At 43.3% G+C, this 26,049-nt stretch overlaps 1 protein-coding gene across 1 annotated transcript in view; it reads right to left on the reverse strand.

Annotated features, from left to right (window-relative positions):
* The window catches only part of EEFSEC (eukaryotic elongation factor, selenocysteine-tRNA specific), a 281,659-nt gene that overhangs the window by 160,319 nt on the left and 95,291 nt on the right, over positions 1–26,049 (reverse strand). The window contains exon 2 of the mRNA XM_008072921.1: positions 11,405–11,612. Within this exon, the coding sequence (XP_008071112.1) occupies positions 11,405–11,612 (208 nt within the window). The remainder of the gene's footprint in view (positions 1–11,404; positions 11,613–26,049) is intronic.

Here is a 26,049-nt window from a genome sequence, read left to right on the forward strand (position 1 = left end):
CACTCACCTCAGCCTCCCAAAGGCGCGGGATTACAGGCTGAGCCGCCGAGCCCGGCTACAAAGTATTTATATATACGAAAGACCACTCAGAGCTCCAGTCAATGGGCTCACACCAAAAGAAAAGATGGGCTGGACAGAACATATCCCAGCAAGTGACAGATGCAACAAAACCGTGGAGTCCCTGTGGAGAGTGGCAGAGCAATGAGAAGTGTACAGCTGTTCAAATACTTGCCACAGAATTGAAGTCTTCATTGAGGCTTTCTCAAAAAATCTTACAGTGGAACACCTCCGCACCACTGGTGAAACTGTGTAAGTGTAGAAGATGTGGTCAAGATAAATAATCACACAAAGAAAAGCATGCCACATCTGAGCAGGAAAAAAACAAACGATGACAGTAGCTGTCAAAGAAGATGTGACTGGAACCTGCATACTACAACTCTTCCTTATTGGCAAATCGGCGAACCCCAGAGTTTTTAAAAATGTAAATTCTGACCAAGAAGAAAATACAGACAATAGCTTACTTTACTCTATTCACACCAAGTGAATTAAAGACATGTAGGGATTATGAGTGATCATTTGTAGAAAACTGAAATTATAGATGATGCAGAAACCATACATGCCTAGAAAATGCAGCATGAAGAGGAGGAAGGCCTGAATCAGGACACTAATTGACTCACGGCTGAGATGCCCAGACCAACTTGGACCACCTACCATTAGTGTGGTACTAGCTGGGCTCAGTGGCTCAGCCTGTAATCCCGCACCTTTGGGAGGCTGAAGTGAGTGGACTGCCTGAGCCCGCAGGTTCGAGACCCTTCTGGGCAACTTGGTGAGACCTCACCTCTACAATAAATCAAAAATTAGTCGGGCGTGGTAGTGTGCGCCTGTATTTCTAGCTACTTGGAAGGCTGAGGCGGAATGATCGCCGGAGCCCAGCAGGTTGAGGCTACAGTGGCCAGGAGCGGCCACTGCACTCCAGTCTGGGCGACAGAGTAAGACTCCAACTCAAAAAAAAAACAACAAACATTAGTGTGGTACTGATGAGCAAGAGGAGATACAATGTCATGAATGTCATATTTCCTCTGTAGCAACTTATATTGCTGTTTTTATTAAATAAACACATGTAGGTTTTAAGTTAAACTATTATGTTTAAGGTACAAATGTGTCATCTTTTATAACTCTCTGGTTCTAAGGGATTTTTTTAAATTAACCAACCACAGTCTAATCCCAGGGTACAAAAAATCTACTGCTGCAGCTACAAAAATAAACACAAAGAAAACAAAACAAAGCTATTAAATTCTACCTAGATACTATTACCTGCTGAAGGCGCTGGTCTGGTTAAAAAGTTAGGGGAACCTTTAAGATACAACAGCACCAGTTTGAGATATTTTGCTGAACCTGATAAAGAGATTTAAAAATAACTGAAAAAGGATTACTTTCTCCAACAATTCATTACACGTTTGTCACATTCAAGCCAGACTCATCCTCCTGCCACGTGGTGCATGTCCCTCCCTCTAAGTAACACTGCCTTCATCTTACTCAGGACCCTCAGTCATTCCCTCACATTTCCCTATGGAGGCACCCAAAGAGAAGCCAGGTGAAAGACCCAGTCGAGGCTTACTAAAGGAGCCTTCTGGGAGTCCATGCTGGTTGGTCAACACAGCCTCAGCCAACCTTCACAGGCCCCTCCAGGCTCTTCTCTGGATTCATGATGCTGCCTTTCTATAGCCCCAGATTTTTCTTCTCTTGCGGGAAAAACCCTTTGGCTCGACATCCCCCACACTACCACCTTCAGTCAATACCCAGTTTCTTTTTCCTCTCATATTTCTAAAGGAATCCCACTTCTGTTTACTCACCAGAACTTATGCCTGATTTTCCTACAATATCATTTCTGTCTCCTTCCCTTTCACATTGAGGAACATGTACTGAGCATCTCCTTGGTGCCAGGATCCACAAGGGTACATGATGAACAAACCAAGGGCTCCCAGAGCAATGGGTGGGGGTGAGGGGCTGGGGCAGTGCCCGAGGTGCCAACTCCATGAAACACTACAAGGAATGGGAGCCAGGGTGAGGGGAAGCATGGACTAGAAAGAGGTTGCGGAAGGCCAAGAGCAACTCCCCAATGTCAAGTTGATGCTCTTCCCTCAGATTCACCTCCCTCTGAGACATCCGACCAGCTGGCTCCCTACCCTCCTCAACCACAATCCCAAAGCTTTATTCCATGGCCCTTGACTGTCCTTCACCTCCCCAAGAGACCTTCTTTGATCCCCATCCACCACTGTAGGTGTCTCCCAAGAGCGGCTGAAGAGCCCAGTTCTTCCTCTACTCTCTGACAACCTCACCATGGCTCCCCTGTAGGCCATTCCCAAATCCACATCCTCAGCCAAGCCCCCTTTCCAGCATTCTAGTCCTACCTTGCCATTTGCCACGGGATTGCTTTCTAACTCCTCCTTCCTGGTTTCTGACATGGGGCAGCATTGCCCTGGTCTCTGCATGGTCACCAATGTCTCTCATCCCGTCATTGCATCTAGTTAGTTCTTTTGGGATCTGGCTCCAAGCCATTCTGATTTTCTTTCTTAACAAATTCCACCCTGGGTCAAGGTCTTATCACCTCAGGCTACCCAATATCTCTCCAAAGTGTGTGTATGGCTCTATACCAGGCATTGACCACAGCCATAGGAACCTTCCAGCAGCACCACTTTCAGGTACTGGCCTTCCCCCCTCCCTCCTGTCAGGGGCTTGTAACTGCCTCAGGATGAAGCCTGGGCCCAGCTGGTGCACAAGCCTCCCATGGTCTGCCCCAGGCTCCCCACACTAGCTCATCTTACCAAAACCTCCAGGCATCTAGGTAAAAAATTCAAGCCTTGCCCAGCCCCAGACTTGGCTCACACTGCTGCCTCTTCTTCCCCTCCTCTCTTATTCAAACTTTACCCAGGCACACAGACAGCCTGAGGCAGAATTCCAGCAAGAAACCTCGAACAAACTTCCATTCCACAGCTAGTTTAAGTGGTTTCACCTCGCTCATCCCCCTTTTCTGTGCCCGATAGGAGATAGCATGACCCACATTGTAGTGTTGTCTCCCAGACCAAATCAGTTAACATGTGTAAAAGCGTCATGTGGAGCTCGCAGGCAGTCCTTGGAACTGGGAAACCACCAGCCGCCTTCATCAGCACATCGGCCACAGGTGAGAACACTGCTTCCCAGTGGTCAGAACTCTGACCTGCATTCCTATTTTGAAACTTATCCCTGTTTGGTTATCACTTGCCCTTCTAGAATCAGTTCACATTCCTGACTCCCCAGACCAGAAACAAATTCTCCTTTCTCCGAAGCCCACATGCTGCTGCGAGGAGCCACTTCAGCTCTGGCCTTTAACCACCAAACATCTTCTACGCTTACCTTCTCCATCATTCAGTTTCTCCTGCCCAAGCCAGTCAGGACCCAGTTCACGGTAAGCAACTCAGTTGGGGGGTGAAGGGGCTGGATCAATTAGTCTTTGAATCCTTACTACAACTGCCCTGGCCTGGTTGAGAGCAAACCCTAAAAGAAAATCAGATTTTTTACAGTTTATGTTTTATTTATTTACTTATTTATTTTAGAGACAGGGTCTCATTCTGTTGTCCAGGTTGAAGTCCAGTGGTACAATCATAGCTCACTGTTACCTCTACCTCCTGGGCTTAAGTGATTGTTCTGCCTCAGCTTCCTGAGTAGCTGGGTCTATAGGTGCATACTACCATGCCTGGCTAGTTTTATAATTTTTTGTAGAGATAGAGGGGTCTCACTGTGTTGCACAGGCTATTCTAGAACTCCTGGGCTCAAGCAAGCCTCCGACCTCAGTCTCTCAAAGCACTGGGATTTATAGTCATAAGCTACCATAGCTGACCCAGATTGTTTTTCAGGACAAGAGAAAGTTAACTCTGAAAAGCTGAGTTCCCTCAAGAACAATTTAAACACTCTCAGGAGCCACTCATTGCCCCAAAGGTCAATGCAACAAGATGCTGTAAATTAAGGAGGGGCATGTCAAACTGGGCCTAAAACCCACTGGTCAATCAATTCTGGAGCAGCCCAGACAGACTATGCTGCCTCCACAGAAATAACAGGACATAGATCTTTGCCTTAGGAAGGGTAATACCCAGAGGAGGAAAAGACCATTTGGAAGAAAAAAGAGGAAGAGAGAGAGAGAGAGAGAGAGAAAGGAATAGTGGAGAAAGGAAAAAGAAGAAATAAAAACATGAGGAAGATAGAAAGAAAAGAAAAGAAACAGGAGAAAAAAACAATGAAAAGGCAGGAAAGAACTCTGACTCTTCTCTGAGACATGCTCTGTGCCAGGCACCAGACTCGGTGTTCTCCAAAGGATCTCAAAACCTCCTGACCAGAAGCTGTGATAACTATCATCAGAGATGCTATGACTTGCCCAGGGCACTCAGGGGCCCAGGGAGTAAGTGGCTGGTCTGCAGGAATCTGTAGTCCAGGCCTTTCCCACAGGAGAAAGAGAGGATTAAGAGGAAGATCTATTCTCAGTAGGAAGCAGGGACTCCGGCCACAGAACTGCCTGAACCAGGACCCAGCCACAAGCCAGGACCCCAGCATATAGGCATTGGCTTTGCTTCCATACCCGGAGCCCAAGGCTCAGAGGAACAGAGAGGGGTAAGAACATGCATGGGGAATTCCAGAGATTAACCATAAAGCTTTTAGAAATTCAATTATTTTTATTCAAATCCTTTGGGGCAAAGTATTATAAGAAAATATTAAGATATGTTGGGCTGAGTGTCTGGTCCTTTCCCAGTCCCAAAAGAAGCCGACCTTCCTGACGTCCTGAACCTGCTGCAACCAGAGGCATCCTAGCTTCTGGCTCTAGAAGGGAGAGCTAGCCTTAGCAACAGGGAGTAGAGCGCAGCAGCCCCTAGGCTGGTATCTGGATTCTAGAAGGATAAGGGGTTCCAGTCAGGGACAGCAGCCCCACAGCCCAGCAGTGCATCTCCTGTCCCCCTCTCCTGTCCACTGCCTCCTCCAGGCTTCTCTTGCAGCTATGGGATGTTGCAGGGCTCACCATGCCCACATATGCTGACTGTGCATGCAAGGCTGACCTTCATCAGTACAGAAAAATTTCAGGTAAGTTTTTTTAAAAAAGAAAAGTTATATATAAACTTGTAGTCTATATTAAAGACATACAAGCAAATAGAATACAAGTTTTAGGTTTGGGATAGTAGACTTCAAAACAGCCAACATTCATCCAGTCTTATTTTCCTCAGCAGTCAAGCCAGATGCAAAATCTACCGCTAGAACTATATATAGGAAACCCCTAGCACAGTGCCAAGCACTGGTAGGTGCTCCATTATTCTAGCTATTATTAATATGCACCCACTACCTGCCAGGCTCCATGTCAAATGCTCCCTCATAATAACACTGTGAGGCTGAACTTAACAGCTTTCTGGAGGAAAAAATGGCAACTCAGAGAGATGAAGTGAGTTGCCCAAGCCCATACAGTCAGTCAGCCACAAAGCTAGTACAGAATGCATACCTAATACAGTACACTCAGTAGTAGAGAAGTCCCTTGGGATTGGCATTCAACCCAATCCCAGGGAGGGAGGCAGGATCAATGGAGATCCTATGGGCTCTAGGCAGAGGGCCTTGGATAAAACAAGAAGTTAAAAGAAAGTGTCTAAGAAAAGGAAGAAACACAGAGGGAGTCTGGAGGAAAGAGGTATCAAGGGCGTTGTCAGATGATAACATTTAGTGGGAAAATAAACAGCAAAGCCTAGAACATAGAACAGTGTCAACGCTGCTATAACAACTACCTCAAATTACGTACATGTGGGAAAGACTGACAGGGATCCTGGGGTGGGGGAGCACTTTAATTTGATGCACTGGAAAGATTGTGGGCACATTTTTATCTTCAATTTTGATTTCTGTTAACATTGATACAAATGCTTATGCAAGAGTAATTTTACATGCTTTTAGAGATAAAGAAATCACAAAGAAAAACAGAGTTTGACTACATAGAAATTAGAAACTGCTATATGTCAAGAAAAGCAACTACAATGGAAAGACAACAAATGGTGAAGACTCATTTGTAGTAAATACGATGGGCAAAGGGTTAACAGCAATCGCGTCACCAATATTAAACACTCTTGAAAATAAAAAAGAAAGCATTAAAATCGCAAGAGGCAAACAGAAAAAAATTTTAGAATTCACATACACAAAAGAACTGTTCAATACATTTAAGGAAAAATGTTCAATTTCACCAATAATTAAAGAACCACATATTAAAACAAGAGTAAGATATAATTTCCATCCTACTATTTTTCAATTATATTTTAAAATGATAAGTCAAAGTCAGCTGCTGACACCCATATAAAATTGTAGAACACTTTTGGGAAATAATAGCAATATACACAAAAGGTTTAAAAATGTTCAGGCCCTTTGATCCAGGAATCTCATAGCTGGGAATCTATCATGAGGAAAATAGTGAAAATACAAAGTTTAATGATATGCAAAGATATTCACCCTAAGGTTATTATTTATAAGGGAAACAAGGCAGTCACCAACCAAGTGATAGGTACAAAAGAAATAGCTATGTAAAATGTTAAGTAATAAAGCCAGAAGTAAAAATATAAATACTTCATGATTACAATGTGTCAGGAAAAGGTGGGGTGAATTCAGCAAAGTTGCAGGGTGCGTGATCAGTATGCAAAAATCAGTTGTGTCTCTACCCATCAGAACGAACAATCCAAAAAGGAAATTAAGAAAATAATTACTTTACAAAAGCATCTTAAAAAATTAAACACTTAGGAACACATCCTGTATTCATGGATTGGAACATTTAATACTGCTAAGATGTCAATATTGCCCAAAGAGTTCTATAGATTTATTTAATTATTTATTTTTTGAGTTGGAGTCTCATTCCATCACCGGGCTGGAGTGCAGTGGCATTCACGCTCACAATCACCCCAGCGTCGATCTGCTGAACTCTGGCGACCCTTCCGCCTCAGCCTTCAAAGTAGCTGGAATTACAAGGCACGCACTAGCATGCCTGGCTAATCTTTGATTTATCGTAGAGACAAGGTCTCGCCAAGTTGTCAGGGCTGGTCTCGAACCCTCAGGCTCAGGCAATTCACTTGCTTCAGCCTCCCAAAGTGCTGGGATTACAGGCTGAGCCATCGAGCTCAGCCCCGAGATCTATAGATTTAATGCAATACCTATCAAAATTCCAACAGTCTTTTTGCAGAAATGGAAAAGTAGATTCTCAAATTCATATGGAATCGCAAGTGGTCCCAAATAGCCAAAACATCTTGAAAAACAGCAAGGCTTTTCTTTTTCTGACTTTGAAACTTACAAAATTATAGTCATCAAAGCAGTATGGCACTAGCCTAAGGAGAGACATATGGACCAATGGGACATAATAGAAAGCCTAGAAATAAACCCACACATATGTGGTTAATTGATTTTTGACAAGGGTAAAAGCAAAAGGATACTCTTTTCAATAATTGGTGTTGGGAAAACTAGACATCCACATGCAGAAGAATGGAGTTAGACCCTTATCTTACATCATATACTAAAATTAACTCAAAATGGATAAAAAATCTAAACTTAAAATTTAAAATTATACAATTTTTAGAAAAAAGGATGGAGAAAGTCTTCACAACACTGGATTTAATGACTATTTAATGGATAAAACTCCAAAAGAACAGGCAACACAAGAAAAAAATAAATTAGATTTCATTATAATTAAGAGCTTTTGTGCATCAAAGGACACTATTAAGAAAGTAAAAAGACAACCTATAGGAGAAAATATTTGTAAATCATATCTCTGACAAGGGATTAATATCTTGACATATAAAAACTCCTACAACAACAAAACAGAATAACCCAGTTAAAAATGGGCAAAGGACTTGAACAGATTACAAATGACCAATAAGCACATGAAAAAACGCTCAACATCATTAGTCATTAGGGAAATGCAAATGAAAAATACAATTATATACCACTTCATACCTACTTGGATGGCTATTTTTTTTTTTGAGTTGGAGTCTCACTCTGTCGCCCAGACTGGAAGCCGAGCCCGGCTTCCTTTTTTAAAAATAGCCATCCTAGCTGGGCTCGGTGGCTCAGCCTGTAATCCCGCGCTTTGGGAGGCCGAGGTGAGTGGATTGCCTGAGCCCGCGGGTTCGAGACCCTCCTGGGCTACTTGGCGAGACCTCATCTCTACAATAAATCAAAAACTAGCCGGGCGTGGTAGCGCGCGCCTGTAGTTTCAGCTGCTTGGAAGGCTGAGGCGGAAGGATCCCCGGAGCCCAGTACGTCGAGGCTGCGGTGGCCGGGAGCGGCCACTGCACTCCAGTCTGGGTGACAGAGTGAGACTCCAACTCAAAAAAAACAAATAAATAAAATAAAAAAGAAAAGAACAAGTCTTGGCGAGGCTGTGGAGAAATTAGAACCCTCATGCATTTCTGATTGGAATGTAAAATGATGCACTTACTATGGACAACAGTTTGACAGTTCCTCAAAAAGTTAAATATAGAACTACCATGTGACACAGAATTCCACTCCTAAGAATATAGGAGTATATATTGAAAGGAATTAAAAGCAGCAATTTGAAGAGATATCTGAACACCTAGTTCATAGCATCATGATTTGCAATAGCCAGGAAGCAACCCAGATGTCTACCAACAGAAGAATGGATAAACAAAATGTGGTATACACATACAATAAAACACTATTCAGCCACAAAAAGAGTGAAATTCTGACACATGCTACAATATGGATGAAACTTGAAAACATTTTGCTAAGTGAAATAATCCAGACACTGAAGGCCAAATATTATGTTATTTCACTTATAAAAGGTACCTAGAAGAGGCAACTTCATAGAAATGACAAGCAGAATAAAGGTTCCCAGGGGCTGAGGGCAGGAGATAAAGGGGAGTTAGTGTTTAATGAATACAGAGTTTATGTTAGGGATCATAAAAAATTTCTAGGTATAGATAGTCGTGATGAGTACACAGTATTGTGAATGTATTTAATAGTAGTGATTTATATACGTACAAGTGGCTAAAATAATAAATATTACATTAGGTATATTTTACCATAATTTTTAAAAAGTGGAAGAAAAAAAGGGAGGCAATATTATGCATAGGGAAAAAAAAAAAGAAACGAAAGAAACCAAAAACGTTAGCAGCTGCTATTTTGAGAAAATAAATCTTTGGGTGGTCTCTTTCTTTTAACTATTTTCCCCTATTTTCCAAGTTTTCTTTCAATTATTCTTTGGACAGAAAAAAAAAATTTATGCTTTAAACATTTTCCAGGTTTTCATACATAAATGGTTCACCTGTCTAAGTTTTTCCTTTATAGGTAGGAAATTTCTTTGCATCTAGACCAACATTTACAAAGGATTTACTTAACAAGGGACCATTAACAAAAGGAAATAATCACTTAAAATAATTTAAATTCTTTGCCGAACTGAGGTCAAAACCAATGCTCTCTTACAAGGCAATCTAGCCAGGCTTGGCCACAGGTCCACTGGTCACAACCCATCAGGGTAACAATTCCTTCCTCTCCTTACCAGGTCTCTGGGTGCTAGATGAGGGAAGAGGGGCTTCAAAGTCCCCTCCGGTAGACAGTTGACTCTGGATGCATGAGACAATCCATAATTTGAATTTCAATCAACAAATTAAAATAGGGAAAGTAATTTACACACGCAAATAAGAATTTTTCTTAAATTTAACTAATCAAAATTGTTACTATTAATTTACCCTTAAAAGTACCTGAAGCCCCTTCCAGAAAGTCTCATTTATATAGTTAATGATACTGACATTGTACTGGGTTTTCATGCAGGAGTCCAAAAGACCTGTTCTTCCCTGTCTGACAAGTAAATAAAACAGCAGGGAGATCAAATAACTCACTAAAAAGAAGATATAATTTTTTATCTTCCTTTTTACAGTCTCATATCCACTTCCGTTGGGAATAACAAAGTCTGAATTCTTATGCAACACTTATCTAAATGTGTCGATTTTATCGGATTGATGAATTTTGCTAACAAAAGGCAGCGCGAGGAAATCTTTTATGACATATTTGGCCCATTCTCAGGGCTGGAGCTTTAATATAACCAACTTGAGAATTCTGAGGGATAGCTGCAGGTGTTAGAGCTGAAAAAAAAATCATAAATGGGAAGGCATATCAATCTTTATGACAGGGAAACAAAAAACACTCTCTACTTGCTTGCCCTCCACAGGCAGAAGGAGAGGTGGCAGTAGCAGGATATTGTCTCAGGCTGCATAGCAAAGAGGAAGCATCCCTGTCTCCCAGTGACCGCTATTTAGTATTGATCAAAAGGGACTGGCCCAGAGAGGAAGAGAGAAATTGATAAAACAATGAGGTTTGCCAACACTGTGCACTCAACAAGGACATTTTCTCTGCCACATCAGAATTAGTCATTACTGTGGCTGCCTAAGCAACCAGGTGGCTTTCTATCCCATAGTGCCCACATGCCTCCTGCTCTCCCACTCTGCCTATAGCACTTACAACTTTCTGCCCCCTCTGACTGTAATCAGAGCCAATCACTTGACAAGGCCAGTGGATTCTCCTGTTAGAGATCACCCCAAGTCACCTCCTAGTCCACACACTGCCTCAACTCAGAGGCATACTTTCTCTCCCTGAGAAAACCACCACAGCCCAGCAGCCTCCACTGCCACTGCTTCCTCCTCCTTCCTGCTGCCTCCTGGGTCCTCCTGGTTCCTCCTTCCCCCTGCAGCCAGTGATCTCCTGACAGAAAACTTCATCCAGTACCCGCTGCACAAAATTCTTAATGATTTCCTACTTTTCACAAGATAAAACCATAAGCCCTTCAGCATGAGATGCTATGAAGATCCTTTGTGATCCCTAGTTTGGCCTCCAAGCATCTGTCTTCCACCCAGTTTTACAAGCTTCTTTGACAGAAACAACCAGTTTTCTACCAAAATTCATTTTCCCCTTTGACAATTGAGTTGTAGAGAAGCAGATGGCGAGAGAACACAATCTCTAGCCTCTCTTGGACCAAGGTATAGCCAATATGTGCAGGCAGGACTAAGTTAGCACCATGAGAATCTAAATGGAATGGATCTGAGTCCTTCAGGGTTCAGGCCTTCCACATTGGGCACACAGCTCCCGAGTTCCTTCCCCTTCCTGTGAGCTGAAATACGGAAGTTCCAGTACCTCATCAACAGCCAGTTTCTTTATGGTCCTGTCTTATCTGGCCTCTTTCAACAGCACCTTAGACTTACCTGACTTGATGCATCCCTTGATGTAAGCAAGTAGCAGGATGAGATTCCACATACTGGGATGGGAGGCTGACACTTGCCTATCTACTCATGCTCATGAAATGAACCCCAGAAACTTTCTTATGCATGTGAACAGTCCTCTCATTAACAGGACCTACTTGGTATTCTCTAGGGTCTTCTGCATTTTCTTGGTCATTTTCTCAATTGCTGCCTGTCTCTTTCCTTGGGCTAAGAGGTCTATTTTGTTCAGCACCACGACCAGCTTCTGGCAGGCAATCTGGCCAATCACAAGGCATTCTGCTGACTGGGTCTGCATCCCCTTGGTCACATCGATGACCAGCATCATCAGATCAATGATCTGGGCCCCTGCAATAAGAAAAGACAAGGTTAGAAAGCGAAAAGGGGTGGTGAGCCCTGTAGAAAGTTGCTTGATGCTCCAGGTCAGACAAAGCACTATGGTAAAAGTGGGCAAAGTAGAGTAAATGGTGACCACATGCCTACTGGCTCCAGGCCCCATGCAAGGTGCTTGGACCTGTGTGATCTCACTAAAGCCTTGGAACTACCAAGAGAGATGAGGAAACCAAGGCCCATAAAAGAGAGTTTGCCCAAGACTGCAAGCTAACATGGAGCAGGGCTGGGCTTAGGTATAGGCTTGTCTGATGCCAAAATTCATGCCTTCTCATCATACCAATCCTATTATTTTCATCTCATGCAACAGAGGTAGAACTGTCCCAGCGGGAAAAAAAGCTCACGTTTTGTGCTAAGCTTACCAAATGCCTGGATACTTGCCCTTGCTAATAGAGAGGAGAGACACATTTGAAAAAATAGAGAGAAGAGAGGGGAGAGGGTTAGGGGACGGGCCACATCTTCTCCTCCCAAGACTATAGCTCACTTCAGATCATCCTGTGCTAAGCTAGATTCTGTCTACGTACTTCTTTTGTCCCTTCTGTTCCTTCTGGGAGGTTTGGAGCACCCAAGCATTAGCTACATAAACACTGAGTACTGCATGTATGCTTGTATGTATGTATGCCTGTGAGTATCACCTTCATGTACAGCACACCTGATTTGAACAACAGCAGGCAGACAAATTACAGAAAGTCAACAAAAGTCATGTTAGGAACACTAATGCCAGCCAGTGAAGTGACAGTGTTCTTTTGATGGGATTTGGAGTTATTTCAATAAAAAGAAAGGTGTGAGTTGGGGAATTCAGGAATATACAAACACTTTCCCCATTAAAATGAAGGGTAATTACATTTCAAATTGACAAGAATGCTCATTAGGGGTTTTTCAGAACCAAATTATGGTCATCGGTAATGCAGAAGAAGACTGCTCTGTGAATGACTCTGATGATTTGCCCCTGCTGCTGGCACAGGGGGATGGCAAGGAGGAGGGAAGGCTTGTTTTGGTTTTGGTTTTGAGACAGGGTCTCACTTTATCACCCAGGCTAGAGTACAGTGGCATGATCAAGGTTCACTGCAGCCTTGAACTCCTGAGCTCAGGCAACTCTTCTGCCTCAGCATCCCAAGTAGCTGGGACTACATGTACACACCATCATGCCCAGCTAAATGAGGACGTTTTGTGGGCAACTGACCATGTGCACTAGGTCAGCTTACTTAATCTCCAGTAACTTTGTGTTTCTGATGAAGAAAAGGAGACTTAGAGATATGAGACTAGATCATGTACTTTAGATCACAGTCAATTGGCACCAAAGGTGCTAGAAACCAAGGCTCCTAATTCCACTGCCAAAGTATTATTTCCACTGTCCCAAGAGGCCGCCCAGTCACAGCTGACCTGCCAAAGTTCCTCTGGTCTCCCTGAGGAGAAACAGTATGTGTCTCTGACTTCAGGCAGGCCTAGCACGACCAACTCTCCTCCCTCCCCCTCTACTTCTCCTTCCACAGTCTTCTCTCCTACCTCATCCTGTCAGCCAGGGGCACAAGTGGCAGGCCCAGGTGTGCACAGTAGCAGCAGCAGAAGCATGTCCCCTGTCAGGTCACTAGGCAGTAGAGCCCAAGTCTCTGCTATAGCCATGGTAGTGGTGGTGGGGAGGGGGACACTGGTTCTATAATCTACAATGAACATGACAGATTATTTAAAACAGACTCATCTCATCTGACGGACTCCCTCTCACATTTATGGAATCACCAGCTTGCCTTTGGAATCCATCTGTCTCCAATTCTAGTCCCCATAGCCCACAGCAGACTCCATTTGACTGCTCCCTAATGGGCTACTTCAACCTAGACTTGGCCCTCTGAACTCTGTCCTCCAAACAGTCTCCCCAAAAGAAAGAAAGCTTCTAAAAATACATTTCTAATTCATATACTGCTGGGGCAGGGAAAGTTAAACTTGTAAAACCTCTATGAAGGCCAATTTGGAAACAGCTATCAAAGTACGTATAATCTTTGATCAAGTTCAAGTACATGTGAAGTGTCCCCTAGTGCCTGATTATTGTGGCTAAAGTTGAAAATCATGTAAATGTCCCTCAGTAGGGAATAGGTGAAAAATAAAAATAAATAATATCATACCCATGTGACAGAATACTATATACACATTTAAAAGGATGAAGAACCTCTTTATATATGCTATGGAATGATCTCCAAGGTGAAATCAATGAGACAAGCAAGGGGCAGAACAACCTGCAGAGTGTAGTTTGTGTTAAAAGGGAGATAAAGTATATGTGTGTGTACATGCACACATGTGTTATAGATCAATAAGTATTTACTTCTATACATATAAACTATTTCTGAGGCAATGCAAAGGAAATGAATAACTTGGCTGTCTGTTGGGAGACAGAGACAGGTAGAAAGGAAATTCTTCATTGTATGTTCTTCTGTTCCTTTTTATTTTAAACAAAGGTGGTTAGTATCCATCCAGAAATAAGTAAAATTAGAATTTTAGGTGTACAAATAAATAATAAAATAAAGCACAGACCTGACCTGGTCATGTTGTTCTCCTGCTAAGAGCCCTACTATCCTCTGAATAAAGTCAGCCACCCAGAAGATGTGACCAACCGTCTCCTAGATCCTCCTAGCCACCAGCAAACCTTGGTACTGATCACAGGGCTGTAAGGCTGGTCTTGAGGCAGGATTGAATGAAGCCCGCAGGTGAGCACGTGAGGAGGAATGCCTTGGCTCGGACTATCTGCCAGTCTCTGTGAAGACTCAAAAGCTATCTTAACAATAGAGGGATCCTAGCACCAGCCCTGCAGGCCTCCAACTCTGGTGCCTACAGAGCCACGGCTATCCTATCTCATGGGTTCCTTAAGGACTTTTCAGAGTAATTCCAGCTACCCTCTAGAACCTAAACATCACTTGCTACCTAGCTCTTGCTTACAGATGAGGAAATCAGAAATTTAGAGAAGTCAGGTGATTGCCCACAGGTATAAAGCAAATGTGTGGCAGAGATCTGGAGCTCAGGCTTTTAGCCACCATGACACACAGCCTGCCCTGTCCAGTGGGGAGCCAGGCTTGTACCAGGCTCTTCCCACAATCCCCATCTCGTGTTCCAACTTTCTGCCTGAGAATCAAGGCTGGCCCCATGTTGATTCCTGCTCCCTTCCTTGACTTGCCTTTGCTCTAGCTCCTGCTCTACCCAGGAATTCTGCCTACGCTCCCCTTGCTCTGGCCGCTGATGCCCCACCCCATCCCATGCTAGAGCTCACAACCAAGGCCTGGATTTTCAATTTGTGTTCACAGTACAATACTTAGCTTGGGTACAGCTAAATATATCTTTCTTGGGCACAATTGAGCAAATGTTAGCTTCCCTGTCTCCTCCATTTTATTTACCAGGGATCTGTTCCTTTTCTCTAAGATTCTATTTCCTGTGGCTCTATACAACTATCCAGGAATGCCTCATCTCACCCTGCTGGCTGGAAGGAATGACTCCTGGACTCCACACATTAGGCTCTTACCTCTCATGTCTGTTGAGATGCTGGGGATGGTAAAACCTCTAAGAAACCTCAGAGAAGTGAAACTGACAAACCCAGAAAGCGAAGTGCAGATTGGACCCAAACATTCAAGAGCTGGTGAGGATTTCATCTGCAACCATACGTAGCATTTACAAGCTGCTTTTGTTCCAGTGAACACACAGCTCTGCTCCAAAAGGCCAGACCCTCGAGGGAACCCTCTGCAGAACAGCTAGCACCAGGGACTTCTAAGGAGACCCATAGGTCACGGAGACTTGACTGGCCACACTGAGAACCAGGGCACTGCTGGAAACCCAGGGTCAGCATCAGGCAACTGCCTGCTGCCTCGCAGCAGCTCTCAGACTCTTGTTTCTTCATCAAACTTTTGATCAGACGACAGGAAGTGACACAACTAGCCCGTCTTGTCTTTCTCAAAATCCCTAGTATTTTCACAGAATGAATCAAACAGTGTCCTTCCCAATTCCCACGAACCCAGGGTAGGAAATCACTCTGAGACTAGAGGGACAGAGTGAGCAAGTGGGTGGGAAACAAGACAAAAAATCAAGGCTTACAAATGACCCTCTATATTTCCCAGTCTATCAGAGCTTTTCATCTAATTGTACTGACTATAGAAACCTTAAAAGGTTTACAGAATAATTATAATAGGGTTAAAGTTTCTCAGTACTTTTTAAAAATTACAATTTCCAATTCTGTAGATTATATAACTTAATCATTTCAAAAATAAAAATAATGAAAAACTTAAAAAGGTCAGCATTTAACAAAGCATAAGTTATCTGTGAGATATAATTTTCCTTCTGGGACTGAAGGAAAAATATGTGTTCAGAAAAAAACATTTCAGCTAGAGAAACCAAACATAATATTTTAAACATATTTAGCAATGAGAGTTTTTTAAAAATCAAAAGCTATGGATATTCTAAGAAGGAGAAATAATATTAAAGTTAAAATAAAAAAATTTGTTTTCAGTTGATGTTTTAAATGTTCAATGAACAATGTAAGTACATTTTAATCAACAATATAAAACTACAGTGGCAATTTATATCCTACTATTATTATGACCATTTGCCAAACACATCAACTGTCTCTTCTCTGTGCTATGGCTTCCTTATCTAACCAATGATGACAATCACAGTGCCTGTGTCACTGAGCTTGTAGTGAAGTTAAATGAGATCACATATGTAAAGGTCTTAGACCAGTACCTGGACATATGAAATCCTCCGTAATGTTAGCTGCCACCATGGTTTCTACTTCTACAACAGCTACTGTGACAGGCACTGTGGTGGTCATTGCATTTTAACTGCCTCTCAACCCCACCTCTGCGATATGGGTATTATAGATGAGAAAACAAAGGCTCAGAGAGGTAAAGTAGTCAAGTAAAAGTCAAGAAACAAGGACTCAGAGAGATTTGACTTCTCTCTGTCACAGTACCCTGCCACGCTGACCATCAAGATCTTATGTTCAGAATAAAACAACTGCTCTATACACAGGTGAGTGTGCACATACAAGCTCCACTCACTGTTCTGTGGGTCCTCTAGGACAAAAGAAGCAGGTTTCAGAGGTCCCCACCACAGAGTACAGATTCTAGAAGCCCAGTATGAGAGGATATGGCCCAGCTTTATAATCACAGAATGCAGCTATCATTATTCATTTATTCAATGTACTGCCTGTCTCCCCATCTTATGGGTAAGAAGTCTAAGCCTCAGACAGGTTAAATAACTTGCCCAAAGTCACCCAAGTAGGAGCGGCTCCAACTGTCCTAAGGCCTGTCCTTGCCAAGGTGGGGTGAGAGGAGTCAAGACTCCAGTAGACATTTTGCTCCATTAAGGAGAATCTACTCAAGTGTATAATGGCTTTTGCACTTTCATTTTCCTCCTTCTGTATAGTATTCCTGAAGCAGGGTAAGCCTAGAGTTTCCCTCTGAAACTCTCACGGGCACCGGGAGTTTGTGGGAATGTACACCAGCAATATCCATCCTGTCGTCCTCAGAACAGAGTCAGAGGATTTGGAAGTGGAAGGGGTGAGTCAAGAGGGTCATCTTGCAGACCAGGGAACCAAGGGCCACAAATGGGAGGAGGCGGCAAGAGCAAGGCTTGGAGGTCCCCCAGCTTAGAGATATCCAAGTCACAACCCTACAGGGGCCTAGATTTCCTCATCCATAAGCAGAATCTAAACAAAGATGCAAAAGGCTGGGAAAAGACTCAGAAGGACATAGTCCTAAGGGCCATCAGTAAATAGCAGCTGGTACTTGTAGCCATGAGTGCTGAGCCTGGGCCCCACCACTCTCTGCTGGGCTATTCCTGGCTAGTCTAGGCAGCCCCAGGCAAACACGTGTGGACAAATAACTCAGGCTGCTGATGAGGTGGGGTAATGGAAAGGAGGAGGGAAGGAGGGAAGAATGGTCAGGACCTGGCTGGCCCCACAAGGAGTCTGTGGCCTAGTACACACCTGGCACAGGGTGGCATGTCTGTCTTGGGCACATCCCCCCACCCTTCTCCTCAGCCCTCTCCTGGGCCTCACTGGAGCCAAACACTCATGCTGTCCACACTGCTACCAACCACTGAGATCACTCCATCAGGTGCACGATGTGCCATGATTCCAACAGTCCAGAGGCCCCTGGCCAAGCACAGACCCTCCAGTGGGGGCCAGGAAGCCAAAGGAGGCCTCAGTCACTGGGGAAGGATCAGGAGACCCTCACCCTTATTCTTACCAGACAACCATTTTCATGAACAGCTTCAGACACAGGGGAGTTTTATAAAGCTATGTACCCTCTCAGTTCCATCTCTACATCTATAAAACAGGACAATACAGTGGTGTCTATTACCCTAGTTAGAAATATGATTCCCATAGAGGAGATAGCCCAGAGGGAGAGCCTGTTTTGATTTGAAGCATGTGAGCAGGGAATCCATAGACAGGTGTGCTGTTCTTGGGCAGGAAGAATGGGTAGCAGCTCAGAAGTCCACCTTAAGTCCCAGGGCAGGCAGGAAGGCAGAAGGACAGCATCTCACCATTCACCAGCTGTGTAGCCTTTGGCAAGTACCCCTCTTGGCCTCCAGGAGCCTAGAAATCCTCCACTGCAGTTGCTGCTGATGTCAGAGACAACACTGTAACGTGGAGGAGGGTGTCTCACCCTGCTCATGCCACATGCCAGTTCACGAAACACGAACTGCTATATTTATATTTGTATCATAATGCCCAGCATAGCAAGAGCTCAAGAAGTAGCCACCTCCTTCCTTTATGACTCACTATACCTAAAATGTCCTGTGCTCTTCAGGGGAGGAAGAGAAAGAGTATTAACAGCAGCATGGAACAAGTACTAACAATACCTCCCCCAACTCCTGAGCTGGCCCTCACAGGGTCCTTGGTAAGTGTCAGTCAGCAGCCTGGAGCAGTGTTCACCACTGGGCAGGAAATCCTTATTGTCTGAACTGGCCTGCAAAGGTGGGGTCCTCCACAAATATCCTGGCCAAATCCCACCAGACCACTAGGGATACCCCAGAGCAGGAAAACAGTTGGAAAGACAGGATTGGCTATCTCCATCCAAGTCCCACGATACATTAACAGTAAGATCCTCACTTCCTGATCCCTAGATAAAGGGTATAAAATACCAAGTGGACCAGAAGAAGTTTTAGGCATTCCAAGCCCTGGAAGCAACAAGTGGGAGCAGAGCTGACCCAGTGTCCAACAGGACCAGTGTGCTGCTGACTGACAGGAAACCCAAAAGCAGCAGCTACAAGCAAACAGCCACGACAGTGGAGCACTGGACTGAAGCCAAGTTCCGAGTGTGGGACTTCATATCACTGGTTGTAAACTAACAATTTAAAGATGGCCCAGGCAATAGAACAGGTATTGTTTAGCCTGCACAGTGCCTGTTAGAAGATGACTGCACTGCCAACATGTATAATTTGAGAGATATCACATAAAAATCTTTACAAATTAACCGAAGTGGTAAGTCTCGGTCTTCATCTGGCATAGCTGAGGGACAGCTACCCTTGGAGAATGGCAATGCATTTCCATCTTAACCCTGCTTCCACAACTACCTACTGCCTCATATTCCAGCCTGTATACTACAGCTTGGTTCCTAGTGGGCATTTGAGCTTGTGATTTCTGCATTAGTTCTGATCATCATCACAAGCCTATGAGGAGGAAACTCTCATTTTCATAAAGAGAAATCTGAGGTCTGGTCACACAACAGCAAGCAGTAGAGGCAGGGTTATAACCAAGAGCTGTATGATTTCAATATTTCTGCTTTTTCTATTGCCAGCTGCCTCTTGGCCAAGGTCCTACATTCCTGAGTCTTCTGGGAACCCTTAGGCATCCCGAAGAGCAGGTGAGCAGGGTCCTAAGGATGAAGAGGGAAGAACAGACCAAGTGAAAAAGCAAACTACTCCCTGAGGCACAGCCCTGCAGGAGGGAGCGAAAGGGGACATTCATCACCACCTAAAGAAAGGCTGCAGGAGAACAATGAGAGCAATGTCTGCAGTGGAGGAACATGAGGAATAACAAAGGAGTCCATGTAAGAGATCAAGGAAAAAAATTAAGAGCCATGGACAAGACAGCAGACAAATAGAAGTGCTGGATCCCTGCCAAAAGGAAGCAAAGCAAAACAAAACAAAACAAAAAAAACCCCAACAACAGCAACAACAAAAAACAGAACAAGCTGGAGACTCATGGCAAAACACCTGCAGAGCTGGGAGAGTGGAGCAGCGCAGGATGCAAGTACATGTGCTGGCTGCAGAATCTTGGGTAAGTAGCTTTCCTTCTTTGAGCCTTAAGGTCCACAGCTGTAAATGAGAAGAACTACACAATTGTGGCATAGGAACAATGGGTAGACATCTAGATAAAAGGAAAATTGGATCTCTACCTTATATATTTCACCAAAAAAATCCAAATGGATAAAAGTTTCAAATATAAAAGCATAAAACCAAAAAAGTACTGAAAGAAAGTGTAAGAAAACAATTTTTATAATCTTTTTTTTTTGAGTTGGAGTCTCACTCTGTCGCCCAGACTGGAGTGCAGTGGCACGCTCCCGGCCACCGCAGCCTCGACCTGCTGGGCTCTGGCGATCCTTCCGCCTCAGCCTTCCAAGTAGCTGGAACTACAGGCGTGCACTACCACGCCCGGCTAATTTTTTGATTTATTATAGAGATGAGGTCTCGCCAAGTTGCCCAGGTGGGTCTTGAACCCACGGGCTCAGGCAATCCACTCACCTCAGCCTCCTAAAGCGCTGGGATCACAGGCTTAGGCACCGAGCCCGGCTTAATTTTTATAATCTTAAAAGTAGAATATACCTAGGTAAGATACAAAACCCACAAATATAAACAAAAAAAGGAAAGACTGACAAATTCAACAACATAATCAAACATATCTACACGAACAAATATGATAAAGTCCAATGACTGCAAAGAGAAGTTTAAAATGCACACTACACACAAAGGATTATTTTCTTTAATATTTCAAATTGATATATTCAAATTGACAAGAAGAGCAGCAATCCAATCAAAAATATAAATGATATCAACAGACAGTTCACACGAAGCATATTTACTGAGCACTCCCACACACCAGCCCCAGGGTTGGTGCTTGTCTCACCTGAGAAGGCAAACAGACTATAGTCCTTAAGTGGATTTTGAGCAACAGGGAGCTCACAATACAGGAAGGTAAAGCAAAAAGAAAACACTGAACATAACAAGTGAATTTCAGGATTGAAGATGCAAAGCATCATGAGGAGAAACAGAGCAGGAGAAATAGGCCCTGGGGTGGCCGGGAGGCAGGCGTTGACAACTTTAAGTCAGGTTGTCAGGAGAGGCCTTGCTGAGGAGGAATTCACAGGCTCAGAAGAACACTGCAGGCAGAGGGAGGAGCCAGTGCAAAGACCCTGCATGTGTTGGAAGAAGAGAAGGAGGTGAAGTCACAGAGGTAAGCAGGGGAGTAATGAGAAGAAACACCAATAGCTCAATCATATGATAAGACATCTTAACACACAAACAAGAAAAATGCAAATTAAAACTGGGCATAGTAGCTCACGCCTGTAATCCCAGCACTTTGGGAGGTAGCAGCAAGAGGATTACCTAAGCCCAGGGGTTCAAGACCAGCCTGGGCTACCTGGCAAGATCTTTCCTCTACAATAAATAAAAAAAATTAGCCAGGTGTACTTGGAAGTCTGAGGCAGAAGGAACACCTGAGCCCAGCAGGTCAAGGCTGTGGTGGCTGTGAGCGTGCCACTGCACTCCAGCCTGGGCAAGAGTGAGACTCCAATTCAAAACCAAGGAAAAACAAAACAAAACAAAACTACTGAACATTGAAATTCTGTTTTTTCACCTATTGAATTGACAAAATAATACTGATCATAATGAAAGGAATAATGTATGTTAAGTGTCTTCTCTGCCTGGCAAGGATGTTCACACAGACTGGGCCCTCCTGACACTATGCATTACTGCTCTATTTATAGATGAGGAAATTAAGTCACAAGTCACAGGCCACAGAACTGGAAAGACAGGAAGCTAGAATTCAAGGTCAGGCTATGTGGTTCCAGAGACCAAACTCTTATCCAGGAGGCCCAGTCATCTCAAAACATTCAGTAACTTTCCCTCCCTTAGAGGCAAGAGAGACAGATAATCCTGTCTGTTGCTGATGGGGGCATATGCTGGCAAAACCTCTTTGGAGGCCGGTCTGCAATGGCCATCAAAAGCACAAATGCAGTGTCCCACCTGCAGAGGGGCAACATACATAGACACTGCAACATGTCTGAAACAGCAAAAACTTGGAAGCAGCATGACTGCCCATCAGGTGAGAAGCAGTGAACTATGGTATATCCATAAAACAGAACACTACATAGCTATTTAAAAATACAAAGTTAATTCTGTATTGGAAGTGGAAGTCTTGCCAAGATAGAGTATGTACAGTGTACTCCCATTTCTAGAGAGTTTTCAGGAGAAAGAATATACTGGAAATCATGAAGTATCTTTAGAATTTTAAAAAGAAATTGGTCATAGAGGTTTGCTCCAGGGAAGTACACTAGGTCAGCAAGGGACAGGAAGAAGATTCACTTTTTTACTGCATACATTTATATACCTTTAAAATTTTGAACCATATGTAAACATTACTGACTCAAGAACAATTTATTTTTAAAAGTAAAGCCTATATCACTGGAAAACCAGTATCATTTATCATAAATGAAAGTATAATTTTTAAAATGAAGAATAAAAATAATACACTGTTATCAAATTCTAGCCAGACACTATTGCTGCCACAGGCACTAAGGTTGCAATGTTAAGAGAAGTGTAAGAGCTTCCAGCACCAACCAGAGACCTCCTTAATGTAATCAGAAGAACTTCAAGAATCCCGAAGAGAGAATAACTTTCTCACTGGGGTCAACAACTCAACAGAGTCATCTCAGACACCCCTCTAGGTAAGCACCTCTCCTATTAGGAAACATTTCTCAAGAGGCTGGCTTTGATTCCAGTTAGACAATACAGCGAAGGCATTGGAGGTAGAAGAGAGATGAAGGCAGACAGCCGGTTATCTCTGTTTAATTGTCACAAAGATATTTTGTCAATGAAATTTCAGCCTTCTACAAGACCAATAAAGAAACCATGGACTTAATCCATGGTCAGCCTTGCTAGAGAGCAACTCCTAAGACTTGAAGTCTGACTACACCAAAGTCACACAGACATGAGTGAAGACAGCCAAAAAGACAACTAAAGAGTGACAAGTGTACAGGAGTTCTCTATACTATTCTTATAACTTTTCTCTAAGTCTGAAATTATTTCAAAATAAAAAGATTAAAAATGAAAAAATGAAAGACTATAGGTCAGAGAGTTAGGGAAACGAAGAACAAGAGTTAACATTTATCGAGTGCCTAAGAATGCATCAGGCACATTATTTCAATTAATCTTAACAACCCCAAAAGGGAATATTTGCTATTATTCACACCATACAAGTGAAGAGAAGCTGAGACTCAAAGAGATTTGAAGTAAATTGCCCATAGTCACATACATAGCAAATTGGAGGACTGCATTAGAACCCAGACCTGCGTGTCAGTAGAGCCTTTCTCCAGAATCCAAGAGTCTGCATGCCTACCGTGAGGAAGAGGAAGTTAAGGAGATGTACAAGGTCAGGTTGGGATTAGATGTTCCCCATATAATGGAAATACAGAAGAAAGTGATCTTCAACAGAAGCAAAAAAGGATCTCAGGGAGATCTACAAGAGAACCTCCTGGGGAAAAGGGCTGATAAAGACGTAGATGGATAACTGGAGCCATGATTTAAGAGCTCTATGGTTGGAGGTTTTCAAAAACAGTTGTTCCACTTGAAGGGGGGAGTATGAATTAAACCAGGGTTCCCCATCATGATTTCTGCCATGTTCATGAATGGTACCCCTACTGTTATTTACTTATATATGTGTTTAAATCGAGTCAATTTTTATAACTTAAATGCATTTATATAAAAAAGTTTACATGACAACAAGTGTAATACCAGGAAACTTGCTGTAAGTAAAAATTAAACATAAAGATAAATAAAACAAAAAACAAAACAAGGTGACTAAATGCTGTTAGATGTTAACTGGATAACATGACCCACTGAAGTGTTGAGCCTGGAGCCTGCTCTCTCTGCTGAAAAGGAGTCAGGGAGAGAGAGGGAAAGGCATGCCGGTACCAAATCCAGGGACCGGATGACAACTAGAGAAGGCATAACCTTTCCACCCTGCTAAGCCAGAGTATTAATGATGTGTCAGGCATCACCTCATGTCAATTCCTTATTGCCAGCAGTGAAGGGTCCACCCTTAGAAAACCTGAAGCAGACACCCCTCACATCTCCCTTTCTCAAAAGGACTAGAGGCAGAGTCAGCATCATACATGGAGACCCGTGAAGAGCAGAGGTTCCCAGGCTCTTGTCAGGACCAAGGGGCCAAGGTGGGTGATGGCCATTGATGTCTCCTTTCTAGATGGAAGCAAACACATGGGATCTGCAGGGCTATGGAGCTTCCAACCTACCCAGGAAGTTTTGCCTTTTTGCTTCCTTAAGCTACTGTGTCATAGTCTATCTGGGGTAATCTTTTTTAGCTGACTTTGTACAACAGTAGAACTCCTGTTCAAGAACAGTGAAAAGGAGCAGAAAATGGAATTTGAAATGTAGAAATAAAATAATTGTGGGCCATGAGCTATAATTTGATTTCATGCTTTACAAGGAAATGAAAGAAGGCTTCCTTAAAATGTATGGTTTCTGCTCTCTCCCCTCTCTCAATCCCCTTCCCCCCTTTTTAACCATTTTAGGATTTCCTCTCGCACCGAAGAGAAAATAGGATTGTGGAAAATATTCGGTTCTCAAGTGTCACCACCACTCAGGGCAAGCTCGATTTTAATGTGAACTTCCCATTCTGGGTAAGAGGAAATTCTTCAATTAATAAACCGGGTGTGCAGAGGCCAGTCTTTAAGGTTTAATCAATTTCATCTGTACTTAGGATAAAAAGACTGACTATTCTACATTTCCCCCCTCGTTTTCCTTCTTTAAAAAAATAATAAAATGAATGTTTTACTTTAAATTCTTTGAGGTTCGTATCTCCTGTTTCAGGAAATATTGTCTATTTCATGCAGTGAGTATGAAAACTTCCCCCCTCCCCACCTTTTTTACTGTTGCTCAGATTCTCTATTCAAAAATAACTAAATTATCCTCTGCCCTCATATACTATAACAGCTTGGGAGATGATACAAGTTATACGGGATTTTGGCAGACTACTTGAGGGGCTGTAGGGAAGGGGGGGAACAGAGAAACAAATCACCAAATATGGATGCAAGAACTTCTCAAACAGTTAAGAGGTGGACATGGAAATGTGAATTATGAGGAAAACCTAGGACGCCGAGGCACAGTTCACCATCTGTGAACACCCGAATACAAACCTCACCCGAGGGAGAGGTCCTGCCTGCATATCATCATGTCTCTCACAGGTCCCCCAGCAAGGGTGAGCACAAGAGGGTGGTTCAAAATCTCAGAATTTAACAGGGACTTTCCCAGCAGCACTGAACAAATATTCAGATGTGCTGACCAATCGGGAACAGTGAGACTTTACGGGAGACAGAGAATTCCTGAATCTTTTGTTACATGGTCACTGGACACTCTGAGTTCACCTCGGACCCTGGGGCAGGGGTCACAGTCAGGTCCCATAGTAAAGGGTTAAGAGCGCTAACTTTGGGGAATGTCAACTTGAATCTGAACCACTGCTCCTTTATCTTTCACAAAACACCTGAACTCTCTGGGCCTGTATCTTCATCAATAAAATGGAGATAAAACCACTACTAACCTTTGAAAACAGTTATGTGATGAACATAGCAGAGTGCTTAGAACAGAGAAGGTACCTAATCCACAGGAACAGGAAGGCCAAAGTTACGGAGACCTGTACAATTCAGTGTCATCTCAGGTCTTCCTACTACAGCTACCAAGGTGCCTTAGGGAAAATGTGATTTAAAAATTTTTTGTAGAGACAAGTTCTCACTATACTTTCTAAGCTGGTCTCAAACTTCTGGCCTCAAGCAAGGCCTTCTGCCTCAGCCTCCCAAAGCACTGGAATTATACACCCCCTGACCAATGCTATCTCTTTAGTCAATATTTCTCACACAAATTATTTAATTCTGGGGTCCTGTCAATGCAATTTCCATTGTGAAAATGAGCAAGAAAGCATCATCATTCACAATAACAACAGCTACCAATTATCAAGGGTTTCAACTTGGCAGGACACAGTGCCAAGCAACAGCCTACCTAGGTATGTGAATTTGAGGCTTAGAAAAGTTAGAAGCAGAGCTCCACACACAGTAAGTGACAGAGGTGAGGGGAGAAAAGAGAGAAGGGAGGGAGGGAAAGAAAAGAGTGAGTAGGGGGAAAGTACACT

Source organism: Carlito syrichta, unplaced genomic scaffold (assembly GCF_000164805.1).
Source record: "Carlito syrichta isolate Samal-C Ts95f unplaced genomic scaffold, Tarsius_syrichta-2.0.1 Scaffold315518, whole genome shotgun sequence".
NCBI lineage: Eukaryota > Metazoa > Chordata > Mammalia > Primates > Tarsiidae > Carlito > Carlito syrichta.